The sequence below is a fragment of the Copadichromis virginalis genome, linkage group LG3, assembly GCF_057382275.1.
Source record: "Copadichromis virginalis isolate Kocher_CV1m ecotype Utaka linkage group LG3, C_Virginalis_male_GT1.1, whole genome shotgun sequence".
NCBI lineage: Eukaryota > Metazoa > Chordata > Actinopteri > Cichliformes > Cichlidae > Copadichromis > Copadichromis virginalis.
This window is the reverse complement of record NC_140620.1, coordinates 36,917,054-36,933,835: the sequence shown is the minus strand read 5'-3', so window position 1 is coordinate 36,933,835 and position 16,782 is coordinate 36,917,054. Positions and strand designations below refer to the sequence as shown.

Below are 16,782 nucleotides of genomic sequence, written 5' to 3'. Positions count from 1 at the left end.
ACAAATACATCATCTGGTTATTTTATAAAAATAGAAAGATTGTCTCATTCTTGGCTTTAAAAAAGGAGCAGGATTGTGAAAGTGTTTAGACAGCAGATATGATGATTCAAAGGTAATAGATAAAAACACTAATAATTACAGTACATCAATTTAAAATTATAATAATATTCTAATGAAGTTTTGACTGTCTCAGCTTAGAAAGAACACCCAATAAGTTATTGCACTCCGTAAGTGAAGTAGACCCGTAGACTTTTGTTTTCAATAACTTTCATAGTGTAAAAGCCCTTTGATTACTTTATCATTTCTTACTGGTCTTCTCAGGAATATCCTGTTCTTTTTGTGCAACTACAACATGCCCAGTGTGAGTCATCTACTCATCCATCCATTTGCTGTAGATTAAAATTTCCATATTCTTCGGTCACAGAGGGGCTTGAACCTCTCAAGGCAGGGTGTAACCTGGAGAGGTCACCAGTCTATCAGAGGGTCAACAGAGTAGGAAAGAGAAAATCACTCACAGCTCCAGGGAATTTCAAATCACTGATTGACCTCACATGCATATGTTTGGACGAAGCAGACGTACTCTGAGAGAACCCACACAGGTATAGAAAGAGCCAATCCAGACTCTAGTGCAGCAGTGCCACTGTCAAGTTAAATGCTGCTGTTCTCTGACATGAATACCTCGTCTTCCATGTAGTTCCATGGTAACAAGGTTGTGCCAGATAAACCCAACAGTTTCCTGACGTTGTCCCCGAGTTTCTCTCGTGATGGCCTGCCTTTTGTCTCTTTCTCTCTCTCCTGTTGATGTTTGTGTGTGTGCTTGTGGACATGTGTGGACATGAGCTCCACTCATTTTCTCTGCTGCCCCATTGGCTGCTCTCCTGTAGAGGATCAGCTGATCAGATTCACCTGCTTCACCATTTCTAATCAAGCTCAGTATTACGGCGGAAGCAGATACTCAGCGGTTGCCATATTATTGTGTCAGTGAGATATGTGCTCTGCTTCTTTCTTATATGAGTTTCTGTTTGTGTTTCAGTGGAATAATCAGTCTCTCTGTGTGTATCAAGCCCCCTGAGTTTCAAACAACAGTGCTTTCCTTGGAAAGCCTCAATACTTTCACCGCCATTCCCAAATATCTAATGCACGGATGTCAAACTCCAGTCCTCGAGGGCCGCTGTCCTGAAACATTTCCATGTGTCCCTGCTGCAACACACCTGAATAAAATTAATAGGTCATTAGCAAGAGACTAGAACTTGAAAGAATGCTGAGGTGGCACTTCAGCCATTTGATTCATGTCACAGCAGCTCATGAGTGAATGAATGTGGTGCAATAAAATTGCTTTAAGAAGTAAATTATTCCAAACAATTACATTTATTGTAAAATGTAATTTTACAATAAATGTAATTGTAAAATTACATTTATTGTAATTTTACAATTACAATAAATGTAATCCAACAAGACTCCAACAAAGACAGAAAGTCGAGATAAAGTGAGAAAGCAAAGCTCAGGGTAATCAAATTTAGAAATGTCAAACAACTAGTCATAAGTAGGGTTAGGGCACAGGTGTCAAACCCCAGGCCTCGAGGGCCGGTGTCCTGCAACACAGCTGATTCAAGTGGCTAAATTACCTCCTCAACATGTCCTGAAGTTCTCCAGAGGCCTAGTGATGAACTAATCATTTGATTCAGGTGTGTTGACCCAGGGCAATATCTAAAACCTGCAGGACACCGGCCCTCGAGGCCTGGAGTTCGACACCCTGGGGTTAGGGGTTGTAACCTCAGCATGCAGTCGAGTTCAATAATTTCTTGCTAATGACCTACTAATTTTATTCAGGTGTGTTGCAGCAGGGACACATTTATAAGTTTCAGGACAGCGGCCCTCGAGGACTGAAGTTTGTCACCCCTGCATTAGAGATTCACCAGCTGCTTTGTCTGTTTCTATTCACACGTGAACAAACCCGTCTGTGAGTGGGTCTATCATTCTGCCGATCCATGACATCGCCACCAATCTAATATTGTCGTACAGCTAGGGTTAACCTGAAAGTAGTGATGGCCAAATGAAGCTTTCTGAAGCACTGAGGCTTGTATTGAAAAACGGTTCATTACTCGAAGCTTTTCAACACAGTCCTGTTTGGTGACATCTGGTGGCCAAAAATACAAAGAGCAGCTTGAATCCACAAAATCAAACCAACTGCTTCATTACGATTGCCTACTCTATAGAGTGGAGTTTTGTCTGATATTGGGCCGCTGTTGTGTTGCTTTGAACGTGTATTTTTTGGTGGTTAAAAAAAAAAAGTGTTTTATTTGTTTAATAAATAGTTTTGACCAGTAAACTCTCCTTGTTTAAACATGCACCATGGTGTGGTCTTCCTTTGCTTGTGACTTCTTGATGTTGGTAAATACAATAATTGAAAAATACCACGTTACATATAATATATACATATAATAATGTACAACACATTATGGAGTATGCTTCTGCTCTGAGGTCCTGCCTCCATGCACTTATGCAATTAATCGCTAGACGGGTGTATTTATAAATACTATTATATTAGGGAAATTTTCCCAGACATATTTTTGACCTGGGGGTAGAATTGATTGTGAAATGGAAAGGAAAAATGCTTATGAAATTGTTCTAGTGTGCGATGGCCGAACCTGTTCCTTTTCGTGGAGATCATTTATCCTGCCTTAAGGAAAATCCCTTCACATGGCCCAGAGGAGGCTGGAGTGCAGAGAAACTGGTAGAGATGCAGTTTTACAGTCTACCTGGACCCCACCAACTATCAGCTAAAGAGAATAAATAAATTCAATTGCTGCACATTTGGCAGACTAACATTTTCAGATTAATTAAACAATAAAATATATATTTTTTACAACATTACATGTAAAGAGTCAAGTGGAAGTTTTTCTAAAGTTATTTAATGATATTTATATTATGGAAGCAGATTTTTAACATTTTACCTTTTTCCCGTTTTCAGATATAATAAACACGCACAAAACAAAAGTAAACGGCCAGAACACAAAGCTGGAAAACCCACCCGATTGACAAAAATCAACTCAAAATTCTCCCACGCAACAGAACCTCCTTTATTCCTCACTGGCTCCAAATCTCTCAGTGGAATGATCAGTGGTTCGCTATCTGTCACCATCAAAACACTCCACAAATCCAGTGAATGATTCGCTTCCTTATAAACCATTGAATCAGATACCGAAGCAGTTAGGTTCTAAATGAAGCTTCGGACGTCACCGATCACGTGACTCTGGCCAAACGAATCAAGCTTCGACACAGTGCTTCTGAAGCACTGTGTTGATTTTTTTGACACACGCACCGGAGCTTCAGCTTCAAGCGGGCCATCACTACCTGAAAGCATTATACAGGACACCAAGTGTCTATTGAGCCTAGTTATAGCTTTGCTCCAAGTGTGCTTTTGAAGGGGGAAAAACCTCCGATTAACAATCTTGCGACCTCAGTAAAGTGCTATCATCAAAGCACATGGTTTTGGGTAAATTGTCAGTGGGAGTTAACAAATAATTGTTAATAACTTTCAGCTTCAAATATAACAACATTTTAAAATACAAACATACTAGAAACATATATGTGAGGAGCAGTCACACACAAATAAATCACTAGATACTGAGGTACAACCAGCTTGGGTGACTTTGGTATATTGTATTCTTTTGATGTTGCATTTTGAGTTTTGTATTTGCTAACTTAAAGATTTTATTACTAGTTCGTTTAATTGAATTTATATTCTCTGCACTTAGTTTTAGTTATCTGGGTTCTCTTCCTGGTCATAGTTAGTTATATTTTGTTCCTCTTTTTCACTCATCTTGCTTAAGTCTTGTTATGTCAAGTGTCAAGTTTTGATGTTTGAGCAACAAATATTTATCTGTGCCATGTAGTATTTTTGTCCTTAAAAGTTAAAACTGCATATGTTACAGCTGTACTTTTCTAACCTGCATTCGTCTGCTACTGTGCATGACATTTAATTTTGAACATAAAATGTGGTATTTTTGCTTGAGAATTCTGGTCGTGGGATGAGTTTCGCTGACAAACCTGCCACGCAATGGATGACTATGTTGTTCCATTTGTCATTCTGATTTCCTAGTAGGTGAAATAACTCATATATTTCAGTATCTTAGTTGTAGTTTTTTAATGCAAAGACCTTTGTTCCACTGTCTTGCATGAAGCAACTATTTTCTAACATTTCACTCTACACTTCCTCATTTATATATATAAAAAAAGCGGACTTTTTATTCAAAACCACAGGAGTGTCAGATGCTGTAATACTTTTATAAACCCTGTTGATCTTTAACTGTATAGCATTTTTAATTGCACATCTTTCCTGAATGCATTATAAATATATAAAGAAGTTTGTTTGCATATGTATAAAGCTCAATGTCTGAGATGATGTCAAAGCCCTGATCTAGCAGCACATTGCAAGGTGTGAAAAAGAAGTTGAGCTCATCAACCACATGCTAACCGTCAGTGTCATGGTCCCCTAGTCCTCCTAAACTTCCTGCTCCAAGTTTAGTTTTTCTCCCTATCTCTCTCTCTCTTCTGTGCATGTGTGTCTGTCTGTGGGTGGGACCCACTACAGGTTCCTGCCTCTGGCTGAATGCAGCTGCAGCAATCAGCCACCCACATCATCTCATCAGGAAGCCACTACATAAAGCATTAGCTGAGGCTCCTTCTTTTTTCTGTTTTTTTTTTTAAAGCATTGTTGTTCTAACAATCTGCCCCTGAGAAAATCTACATTCAGGCTTGAATTTATTTGCTACCTCCTGTTTGAACCCCAGATTTTAAGTAGTCTAAGACATAACAATGATAAGTTGTTCCATTTTTTTTCTTTGAATTTGTTTTTAAATTAAACCGTTGGTGACATTCTGGTGATCTTAAAATCCTACGACAAATCACTTTCCCAAACATTATTATCTGAGCAGTTACAATTTAGTTTCAGAAGCAGGGATCATATATCATGTCAGCTCTGCATACTGTCCACAGTAAAACAGGAAGTGTCAACAGTTAAAAATAAGATCTGTCATCAGTGTCCTAATGTAGGGCTAAAAGAGAAGTAGCAGTGAAGGGCTGAACACATAAAACGAGGTAGCAGAAAGCCTCTACTCCCATAATCAGATGAAACATTACTATTTTCTCACATTCTCTGTTTCTCACTTCTGTTTCAGTGTTTCTGTTGTCAGTAGCAGTGACAGAATTTCAGGCTCATTGTGAGGATGGGGCTCACTGTGCTCAGCGTGCTGTCCTTATTCTGTGAGTATAAGTAACTTCCTTTATTTGACCGATAAAGACTGAACTATATTGAGTGCTAAATGTTTGTCCAACTATTGATACTACTGGTAAAATTCTATTCATTAAAAAGGCTTTTATTTGCGACATGTGACCACTGATGATTGAATGATATGTTACAGTGCTGAATATTACCCTCTGCTGTGGAGACGCTCAAGGTAAGTGAACAGCTTTCTTCCTTTTTTATTTTTCTATGGATTGATGTGTGAATAACATTCTTGTTTTTTCTTCATTTTTGCAAATTATATTAAAAATAAATTAATAATTGCTTGTAAAGTGAGAAATCTTCCTCTGCATTAAGACAAAATCTGGTCTGAACTTTTTCTGTGTGTTTATGTTCATGTTGGATTTTAGATGCTGAGCTGAGCCTTAAACCAAACGTGTCCCATTTATTTGCTGGAGAGTCTGTAACCTTCATCTGTGACATGAAAGAGGGAAATGCCACTGACTGGCTTTACAAATTCAACTGGAATGATCAAGAAATGATCAGCTTAACTAAAAGTAGCTCCTACTCACTTTACCTGACAGTAGAGCTGAGTGGGAATTATCAATGTATTGGTCGCCGCAATGGCTTAAAAGATTTTACAAAACAGAGTAATAACCTGACTCTGTCCATATCAGGTAAGCTACTGTATCATATTTATTAGACTTTCATTCAACAGTAGCACAGCTGTGTTAAATCCAGCATCAGAGTTTCAATTTATGTTATTCCAAAGTTTCTGTTAAGTATTTTTCTTTTATTCTTGCTGATGTAATGATCTCTGCACAGCAGGGAGTGGACAGTGACATTAAGCAGAAATTTCGTGCTAGGTTACAAACTCAGAGTCGACCTGTTAAGGCTGAAAATGTAGCAGGAAGTAAATAGATAAAGTAAGATGTAACTTTCAGCTGAGGGTTGTGAAAACTGGTGAAGATGACACCAAATTAGGAAGCAGTGTGAACTTTGGTGCATTACAGCATAGTGTATGTTATATATAGTATGATGTATGAGAGAAGTGAGAAGAACTGGTCACATGAGATGCTGCCTTGATGAATTACTTCAGCCTTTTATTCTACATATTATGAGAAATTGTTAACGTTGAGTTTTTCCCAGAAAAAAAAAAAGCATAAATAACAAAAACAATGTATTTTAAATCAAACAGCACTCAGACCCACGGCGACTATAACAGCAGACAGGACAACTATTCCAGTGGGGGGCTCGGTGACACTGACCTGCTCTGTTCAGGGCTCTGCTGGCTGGACATATGATTGGTTCAGACAAGTACCAGATTCTCGTGAAGTAGCAATTAATACAAACACTTTGCAGAACTTCATTAGTGTCTCAGACGAAGGCATCTATCGGTGCAGAGGAAGAAGAGGAAACCCAGTTTTCTTCACAAACCTCAGCAAAGTGTATCACATTCAGAAAACATGTGAGTTTGATAACTTTTTGTAAGAAATAAAAGGACAAAGATTTATGATGACCAACCTTTTCTGTATTAATTCATTTTCGGTATGAAAAGTGTCCAACAGGGCCTTTGTGACTCTGCAACAGAACTGGACTCAGATATTCAGCGGTGAGATGATCACCATCAAATGTGAGATCCAAGGAGGAGAAAACACTGAGTGGCAGCATGAATGGAGAACAACAAGCTCAAAAACACCTCCCACACACAGTGAATACAACATCAGCAGTGCTTCATTTTCCTACAACGGGCAATATTGGTGTAAGGGTAGAAGAGACTTGTTCTTCTCTACAGCTTGGAGTGATGCTTTTACACTAAAAGTCTGTAAGTAAAATCACCTTTGAGTTTATTATCTACTCTTATTCATCTGACCAGCTATAGAAAAACATCTCTATTTTACTCTAACAAACAGCAAACAAACCCAGACCCACAATCACTGCTGAGAGAAGAACTATACCAGCTGGAGGCAATGCAACACTCAGCTGCTCTGTGGGGAGCTACAATGAGTGGAAATACTTCTGGTTCAGACGTGCCTCAGTCTTCTCAGAAATTCAGGTGATTAGAAACGACGAACCAGATCAAATGATCACTGTCACACAGGGAGGTATCTACTACTGCAAGGGAGGGAGAGGAAACCCAGTTTTCTTCACAGAGGACAGTGATCCAAGCACTATTGAAAAAAGAGGTGAGTTTAAGCGTTTTCATTTGGATTAGCATGGGATGCAGAAATATTTCAAACTGGACCAATTAGATTTTTGTTTTTGTAAACAGTTTCCAACAAAGCAGTTGTGTCCCTGGAGCCCAGCTGGCCTCTGATATTCAGTGGCGAGAAGATCACTGTTAGATGTCAGATTTCTTTAGGTGGAAGCACTGAGTGGGAGTATGAGTGGAGCAAACCCGACTCAAGCACAGTTATGGCAAATAATGCATACTTAAATCTTAATGCATCTGTGATCAGCAGTGGAAGCTACAGGTGTATGGGTAAAAACAAACAGGAGCTGTATTCTGTGACAGAGTGGAGTGATGTCATCACACTGACAGTCTCTGGTAAGAAAGTTTCATTTTATTATGCCTATATAAGGCACAAGCGTAACATTATATAATAACTACATAGTGTAAGGCATTAATGATCTATTGGTGCATCGTTTATTATTTATAAAAACCTTATGGCATAATAAACATTACAACTAATAATGATGAAATCATTATTCTTCATTAATGGGTCATAGCATGTTTAATGAGCATTTTTGTTGTTTATAAAGTCACTGAGTAAGTGAGGTTAAATCTTTCAACAAGATGAAGACATTAGACTCATGAATATTAAAACCACCAACAATTGAAAGTGATCATAATTCAGGGTTATTTCACCCACAAACTCTGCAAATTCCATTTAAAAATCTTAGTGGTAGATCAGAGTGCACAGCACAGTATAAATGTCGACATTGGAAACTGGATTTGAAAACAGTTGCTAACCCCCACCTCTGCCAGTAGTGCAAAGGGAGCTGAAAACAGACAAGAGAAGGTAGTTGTAAGAATAGGCTGGACTCACCAGCACTAAGACAAGCATCTGTGGGAAACATAAAATCCTGTGAGGTGAAGAATTCATTTAACAGAAAAGCCTTATTTGTTAATGATCTACCATTAATAAAAGTCAAATGAAATATCCTCTCCTCATATTGTAGTGGGGTGGCTTAGTGGGCGAAGATTCCCATAATCTTCATTTGCCTTGGAAGAAGAGTCTCCACTGACAAGTTCAGTAGAGCCGGATAGACAGGTTAGATCCATCGAAGCTCCAGTTATAACAGAGAAGATGGAGAAGACTGAAGGAATACTTTGAAGAACTCATGAATGTAGAAAATGACAGAGAAGATGGAAGGGGAAAAGTTAGGAAGTGCAGAGGATTAGTAGGGAGGAAGTGAGTGCAACTGATAAGCAGATGAAGAGTACAAAGGCAGCTGGTCCTGATGTCACATCAGTGGAGGTATGGAGATGTCCAGAAGAGAGAGCAGTGGGCCTTTTAGTCACATTGTTTAACACAAGCCTGAGGAATGGAGAACTGTATTGGTGCAGATTTTCAAGATCAAGTGTGAAACGTAGAGCTGTAGTAACAGTGATGAAACTGATGAGCCATAACATGAAAATATGGGAAACAGCTGTTGAAGCTAAGTTGAGAAGGGCGGTGATAATTAGTGAGCAAGCAGGATGGAGTGATGGCTAGAAGAGCATTGCAGATGTGATATTTGCTTTGAGAGTGTCGATGAAAAGGGTAGAGAACGTCAGAATTGAATGCAATTCAATTTAATATAAATTTGAACAATACTGGGAGATCAAAGTAATATAGTTATACAATTAAAAAGGACTTTGGGGAATTATCTGCAATATGTACCTCTTAAAAAGTGCAATGTCTTGGGGCACTCTCATATTTATTTCCTGTGAAGTGAGAGTGAACACAATGAGATGTGAAGTGAAGTTCTGACCTTCAGTTCTAAGGTCAGAACTTAGTAACCTTGGGGGATACTCCCACTGGGTTTAAATCTGGGACTCTTCGCCATTTAACCTTAGAACTGAAGAAGCTTCTCGGATGAGAGGTGAAACGTCTTCAAGGAACTTAGAGAAGTCCAGTCGCTTTTCTTTCCAAGCTCCTTAGACCACCTGCTGTTAAATTAGTTTCTTCTACCAAAATAAATAATAACAAAAGACTTTGATATTTGAATATTCCTTATTAAGACCTGAATATTCAATGTGCGGTCCTAATTTTTTCATAACAGTGCATTTGTTACCAACAGATGACTGCAAAAATAAACTGAATTTGATAAAAGCATATAACTGCAAATGTTAATATTTCATATATGTGATGCAAACATACATACTTGGTACAGGCTTAGTGCTACTGAATAAGGCTACGTTCACACTGCAGGCAAAAGCGCATCAAATCCGACTTTTTTGAGCCTATGCAACCCATATCCGATCATGGTATGACAGTTTGAACAGCACAAATCCGATATTTTCAAATCCGACCTGGGTTTCTTGCGTATGTGGTACTGAATCCGATACATATCTGATGTTTTAGAAAGCGACTGCTGTTTGAACGGTCATGTCGCATTAAATCCGTCTTTTACGTCACTGACACAACACAGACGCCAATTATCAGCGCCCGAGACGACACTCCTGGCCATCCCGTGTAGATGTCAGTGAAACTGGTGGGAAGACAACGTTGGAGAAACGTGAACATTTTATTTTTACGGTATAATCTGCAGATTCTGACAGAAATCTGCAACTATCCTTTGAAGCACCGCTCCTCTCTAAAACAGCAATAAGGATCATTATTAGGCCATATGTAAATAACAAAAATTATTTTATAACTTAAAGCAAAATTGGGAAACATAAAGTCTGAAACAAGTCTTTATATTAAAGCCATCAGTCAAACAATATTGTTTGGTCTGGGTCTAAACAGAGCGCGTTGTGTGTGACGTCTTCTTTTGCGCATGCGGGCCGCATTGAGGGTTCACCGTAGAGCGCGTTTGCTATCACATTTTATCTTTAGTGTGAACAAGCAGACAAAAAAATCGGATTTGATCAAAAAATCTGAATTGAGCATTAAGACCTGCAGTGTGAACGTAACATAAGATATACTATGTATCGTTTAAGAATTGCTTGTAAAATTGTAATTGTCTCTAAAGCAAAGGGGCAGTAATTGTTTCACTGTAATTTTATTATACTTTTTTTTCTAAATTAAACAGGAAACAGACCAAAGGCCAGCATCAGTGCTGACAGTAGAGTCTTTCTAGAAGGTGATACAGTCACCCTGACTTGCTCTGTGACACCATCTACAGCTGGTTGGAGTTACTACTGGTACAGAGGCAAGAAAACCTCAGAACCACTGACGATGGCAGAAGTTGTTCTCCACTCTGATGGACAAATCGGTGTATCACAGGAAGGAGACTATTGGTGCAGAGGAGGACGAGGCAACCCAGTTTACTACACAGACTACAGTGATGTGATCAGTATTAAAAAAACTGGTGAGTCATGGTGAATTTCCCTTTATTTAATTAATGGAAGATGTTAAAAAGTAGTCATTTATTTTTATTATTATTATTTTTTTATCTGTTTAACAGTTAGAAACAGGCCTGCTGTGACTCTGCATCCAAACTGGCCTGAGGTATACAGCGGAGAGACAATCACTTTGAAATGTGAGATCCCAGGAAGAGACACTGAGTGGGATTATGAGTGGGCAACAAGCAGCTCACATCAACCTCCAAACCAAAATGAATACAAGATTAACTCTGTTTCTGCATCACACTATGGGCACTACTGGTGTAAGGGCAGAATGAGAAGTGCACAACAGAATTCAACAATGTGGAGTGCATCCTTTGAACTAAAGATAGTTTATGGTGAGTGAATTATAAATGTAATGTGAATTGTATGCTTGCATTTATTAACAGACGATCTGCCCTTAAGGTTCTTGTTCTTGATCTCACTCTGAAAATATATTTTCCCAACAGAACGTCATCCTGTCCTCACTGTGTCTCCATCATGGCTGAGTCCTGGAGCCTCAGTAACTCTGAACTGTGAGGTTGAACATCCGTCTGCAGGATGGAGCTTCTACTGGTATAAACTTATTAAACAGGAGTCAGGCATGTATCACCCCTACCTCTATTACCCCTATGACTATTACTCCAGACACAGACACTGGATTCATCATAATAGAATTAATCGCCTCTACAAGTATGAATTATTACCTGGAAGCATCAGTGGGACTGCACAGGACTCCTACATCATTCATGGACAGACACACACAGCAGGATATGTGTGCAGAGCTGGAAGAGGAGACCCAGAGTATCACACTGATCACAGTCAACCAAAGTTTGTCTGGTCTGCAGGTCAGTATTTTTGCTCCTAATTTAAAAAGGAAAAAAATAAGTGTTATTATTGCATTCACAGTCTTCAATCTATTAATCTCTCAAGAAAAAAATGACAGTTCTTGTTTTTCTCTAGATGTAAATTCAGCAGCCTCTCTCACAGTCAGTCCTAACAGTGTGCAGCACTTCATTTATGATTCAGTATCTCTGAATTGTTCTGGAAACTCTTCTCAGTGGAGAGTGATGACATTTACTCAGGACGGCTATCTGAGAGAACTCCGGGAATGTGGAAACCGGGGGATAATGACTGAATCCACATGCAACATAGATCTTCACTGGTTCCTCCGGTACCAAGATGCTGTGTCCTGGTGTGAGTCTGAATCAGGACTGTTCAGCAATGGAATCAACATCACTGCACTTTGTAGGTCTTTACATCCCTAATTCTAAAGAGTTTGGACGCTGTGTAAATTATAAATTAAGAAAGAAAACAGTGTCTATGTTTAAGCTTTTAAAATGAGAAAGTGTATAATTGCAAGAAATAAGTCATTTTGAATGTGGTGGCAGCAACGCATCACAAAAAAGGGAGAGGGCCACATTTACCACTGTCTAGCATCTCCACTTCTTTTAACAACAGTCTATAAACATCTGGGGACTGTAGAAACCAGTTGCTGGAACTTTGGGAGAGCAATATTATCCCATAGTTTTCTGATAGAGGCTTATAGCTGCTCAACAATCCTGGGTCTTCTTTGTCATTTTGTGATACACAAATTGTTTTCAAATGGTGAAAGACTGGGACTCCAGGCAGCCCAGTTCAGCTTCTGTACTCTTCAAATATGCAAGGCCTTTCATGAAAGAAGTCATCTTGATGAGAGCATATTTTGCTCTAAAATCTCTATATACTTTTCAACATTAATGGTGCCTTTTCAGATGAGCCACAAAACTCATATTCCATAGTCACTAAAGCACCTTAAACCATCAGAGATCCAAACTTTAGAACTGAGCCCTAATAACAGCGTGGATGGTCCTTCTTTTCTTTAGTCCAGTGGATGTGGCATTTATGTATTTTAAAAAGAATTTCAAATTTGTATTAATGTAAACAAGAAAACAATTTTCTGTGTTATCTTGGTTTCATTCAAATGAGTTTTGGCCAAAACAAGACACTGAATGATGTTCCCACATGGCATCGTCTTTGAATGTTAGACCTGTAGCCTGTATTTCTGAATGGCATAGTAACCTTGAAACACTGACTAATCTGCAACATAGAAGTGCAAACAATCAACAGAATACTGTATGTACCACATTAGTTTATATTGCATTAGAGGAAAAAAAATCTATCCTTGCTGCAAGTCATCTTATTACAATGTGTATACAGCAGAATAGAACATGCATTTATACAATGTTTGACATGTTTCATTATATGGTTCAATATCTACATTTTTGAAATATATTTTCCACATAATTATGACGATACCAAGAGTCATAAGTGGCACCAACAGGATTTAAATTCACAGTACAGCCATTGCACACATTGTGCTAATTTCTGAGTTATTTATTTATTTACAAATAAATCCAACACTGCAGAGGATGAAGCAGAAATGTGAGCCCATGATTATAGGTGTGGTAATAGCTTTGTGTCATGACAGTATTCATAATTATGAGAGGATGTAGCCAAAAATGCATCTGAAATCCAGCTATAGCTTAAATGATCATGCTGTGGTTAAAAGTGTGAGGAAAAATAACACTAATAAAACACAACAAAGAACAGGATTAGAGCTGTTGATGCAACCGTCTTCATTTACCAAACAAGGATGGAAACAGTAGACTGTATGTTGGCAAGTTCTCTCATATTCTAATGGCTTTTACAGCTACTGATGTGATCCTGGTGAGCCCTGTCCATCCAGTCAATGAAGGGGACTCTGTTGCTCTTGGCTGCAAGTTGAGGAGAGGAAACTTCAATTCCACTGTTGCATTCTACAAAAATGGGAAACTAATTCAAAATGATGACCGAGAAAAGCTAAATATCCCTGCAGTGTCAAAGTCTGATGAAGGTTTCTACAAGTGTGACTATTCAGGGCATGAGTCACCAGAAAGTTGGATGTCAGTAAAAGGTAAGTGTGAACGATACAGTTGTAGACAGAAAAGAAATACCCTGTTGTCTCTGTTTCAAAAGATTTAAACAAAAGGCTCATGAAATAAAACCAGCCGGCCAGTAGTGACAGTCTACAAAATCGAAGTGTGAAAATGAAGAAGATTAAAAGGTTAAAAGAAGGTTAAAATGGTCCTGCCCATATAAAGTATGCAAACCCTTATTTTGAACTAAAACTGCATTTTATAGTTTGTCTTTTTAGCCATTTTTATAGTGTTGATTGTTTAACATCCCAGTCGTTACTATGTAACCATTCACAATATTTTTCATCTCCACAGTTTAAAGAGATGACTTTCTGATTTAACAAAACATTTACAGAAATCTTCAGACACGCCAGAAAATGCCTGTCAGGTTCAAAGTGTCCTTTGCCCATGATGTATCCCATTGATTGGGTTATATCATTATAGATGAAGCTAATTTTTATTCTTTATCATTACAGGATCCAGATCATCACTTTCTGTCTCTCTAATCACGGGGCTGGTTAGTGGTATCTCACTGATTCTCTTGCTGTCCCTGCTGCTCTGTTGTTGGCACAAAAAATCAAAGGGTGAATTTTTTATTTATTTATTTATTTTTATTTCATATATTAACTGCCAGACACTGCCATGGTATGGACAATTATTGTGTTTATTTGTAATACTCACCCATTTAATATGATTATTACTGTCTTCTCCATAGGTGCACTTTGTATCAGGTTGGTAAAACACTTTCTTGTCTTGTCTCCAGTAAACAAACACTATGTAACACATTCATTGTAATTTGAACCTGCTTAAAACCTCAGACCAGCCCAGTCTCAGGAAACCAGTCAGGCTGCTGCTACAGTTCAAACTATGAGCCAGGATGAAAATCAGCAGCAAATGTATTCCTCCCTTCTTCACGGTCAGCCACACACCTGTTACAAAATAAGAGCATTTACAGCTGAACCTTTCTATACTCATGTTCACAGTTATAATATAGCTGTAAGTTTACTGCACACAGAGTGATTATTTTGTCATTGTCTTGATTCTCACTGACCCAAAGGTGACATGAACGTCTATGAGTCATGTAGACCTTCTGAAAACACTGGTACAGTATAAGATATGTCTTTTTTATTTATTTATTAAAGATTAGATTGAAATCGTATTTCTACTGAGAAATAAAAATGTAAAATAGTACAATTGTCCTCATTTTAGGTGGACGGACAGATGACTACAGAAATATCTGTCTTCAGCTCAGAAGTGTCGAACAGAGGAGTGAGTACAAAAAATATGAAAATACAAAACAGATTTTGAATTATAAATGTAAATACATCATGCAGCCAAAAGCATGTGCACTTCTGAAATCATACCTCTAAATATATGTAACATTTAAGTTTCAGTGAATAAAATATCATTTGTATACTGTACCATTTAAATTTTAAAGGCCCTTCAGAGTCATGATACCCACATATATTTTCCGTGTTAATATACAGGAAAGCGTGATGATCCAGAGGAAACTTCTGACTACCATAATGTAGATCCAAACTCAGCTACAGGTACAAATATTAAATGTACCAAATATTTAGTTTCAGGGATGAAATATGTATCACATATGTGTGTTGGGCTACATGTGTGTTAACGTCAAGGGAGCTTTAATTAGATGTCCTAATAATAATAAGAAACTCATTTGTAGCCCTTTTAAAAACACGCCTTCAGTATCAAACCATCAAACATCAAACCTGCTCTTTAGTTAGTTTTACTTTATTCTGTTTTCATTTATTTCATTTTATTTATTTACATTTGAAGGTCCCTAAAGGGAGGCACGGCATCAATAAAACAAGAGAAGGTCAACAGCAACATGAAAAAACAAACAAAAACATAAAAAAAATATTATGTCAGTGATATGGCAGCATATGGCTTCATGCTGAGAAAGAAATATAAGGAAGGTCAGAGGGAGCTTCACTGTGTCTTTGTGGATCTAGAGAAAGGATATGGTGCCAAGCGTGTGGGGTACTGCGTGAGGATGTCAGGAGTAGCAGAAGAGTATGTGAAGGTGGTGCAGGACATGTATGAGGACAGTGAGACAGCAGTGAGGTGTGTGGTTGTATCTTAGCAGTTCAAGCTGGGGGTGAGATTACATCAGGAATCAGCTCTGAGCCCCTTCTTGTTTGCAGTAGTGATGGACAAGATGACAGATGAGGTCATGCAGGAGTCTCTGTGGATTATGGTGTTTGCAGAAAACATTGTGATGTGTAGTGAGAGTAGGGAGTAGGTGGAAGAGAGGCTGGAGACGAGGACGCATGCACCGGAGAGAAGAGGAATGAAATTCAGTAGAAGCAAGACAGAACACATGTGTATGGATAGGAGACAGTTTAACAGTGAAGCTGCAAGGAGTAGAGGTAGTGAAGGTGGATAAGTTCAACTGAGAGCCCCAAAGAGAGTGCAGCAAGGGTGGGTAAAGAGTGGGCAGGGGTGATTTGTGACATATGGACAGCAGCGAGATTGATAGGGAAGGTTTGCAAGACTGCACGACTATTTATTTGTAAATGATCAATTAATAAATTAATTGTTATTGTAATAATTATTATTGTAATTGTATAAATGTTTACAGTATAATTCAGAGTTTGATATCAAACTAAAGGGAAATTACCAAGACACTTCCAACTCTAACAATACTAAGCTCCTACGAATCATAATTGTACTGGTGACCATGTCACATGATCACCAGTATAAACATGCTCATGAGTATCATGATGAGTAATTCTGTGTGTAAATATATACGAAACATATAAACATGAGGAAGTTTGAATTTTGTAGAAGTGTTTTTATGATGAAAATATTGTATATAAGGTATATAAGTATAAAGTGTATTAAGTAGTTTTTCATATTGAACCTTATCCCATTTTCTCATTATTGTAATCGTGTTTCTACTAAAATAAAAAATATTAAATTACTTAAATGTTGTTGTAGGAAGCTCCATTTCTTGCACTAGTCGCTCTATCACAGTAACATTATAAAAATTTCTGTATTTCCAACCATGTTTGGTTTCAGTCTTGGTGACTTAAGTACTTGAG

The 16,782-nt window shown here is 38.1% G+C and overlaps 1 protein-coding gene across 1 annotated transcript; it reads left to right on the top strand.

The window, feature by feature from the left end:
- Positions 1–5,429: 5,429 nt before the first annotated feature.
- LOC146714506 (Fc receptor-like protein 5) lies at positions 5,430–16,548 on the top strand. Its single transcript, XM_085450938.1, has 18 exons — positions 5,430–5,459; positions 5,656–5,922; positions 6,444–6,713; positions 6,804–7,070; positions 7,159–7,431; positions 7,518–7,793; positions 10,487–10,765; positions 10,862–11,137; positions 11,249–11,626; positions 11,742–12,026; positions 13,471–13,713; positions 14,191–14,298; positions 14,430–14,445; positions 14,533–14,630; positions 14,772–14,816; positions 14,924–14,983; positions 15,202–15,264; positions 15,515–16,548. Exons 2-18 carry the CDS (start codon positions 5,727–5,729, stop codon positions 15,520–15,522), a joined length of 3,141 nt encoding a protein of 1,046 aa, XP_085307064.1. The 5' UTR covers positions 5,430–5,459; positions 5,656–5,726; the 3' UTR covers positions 15,523–16,548.
- The last annotated feature ends 234 nt before the right edge of the window (positions 16,549–16,782 follow it).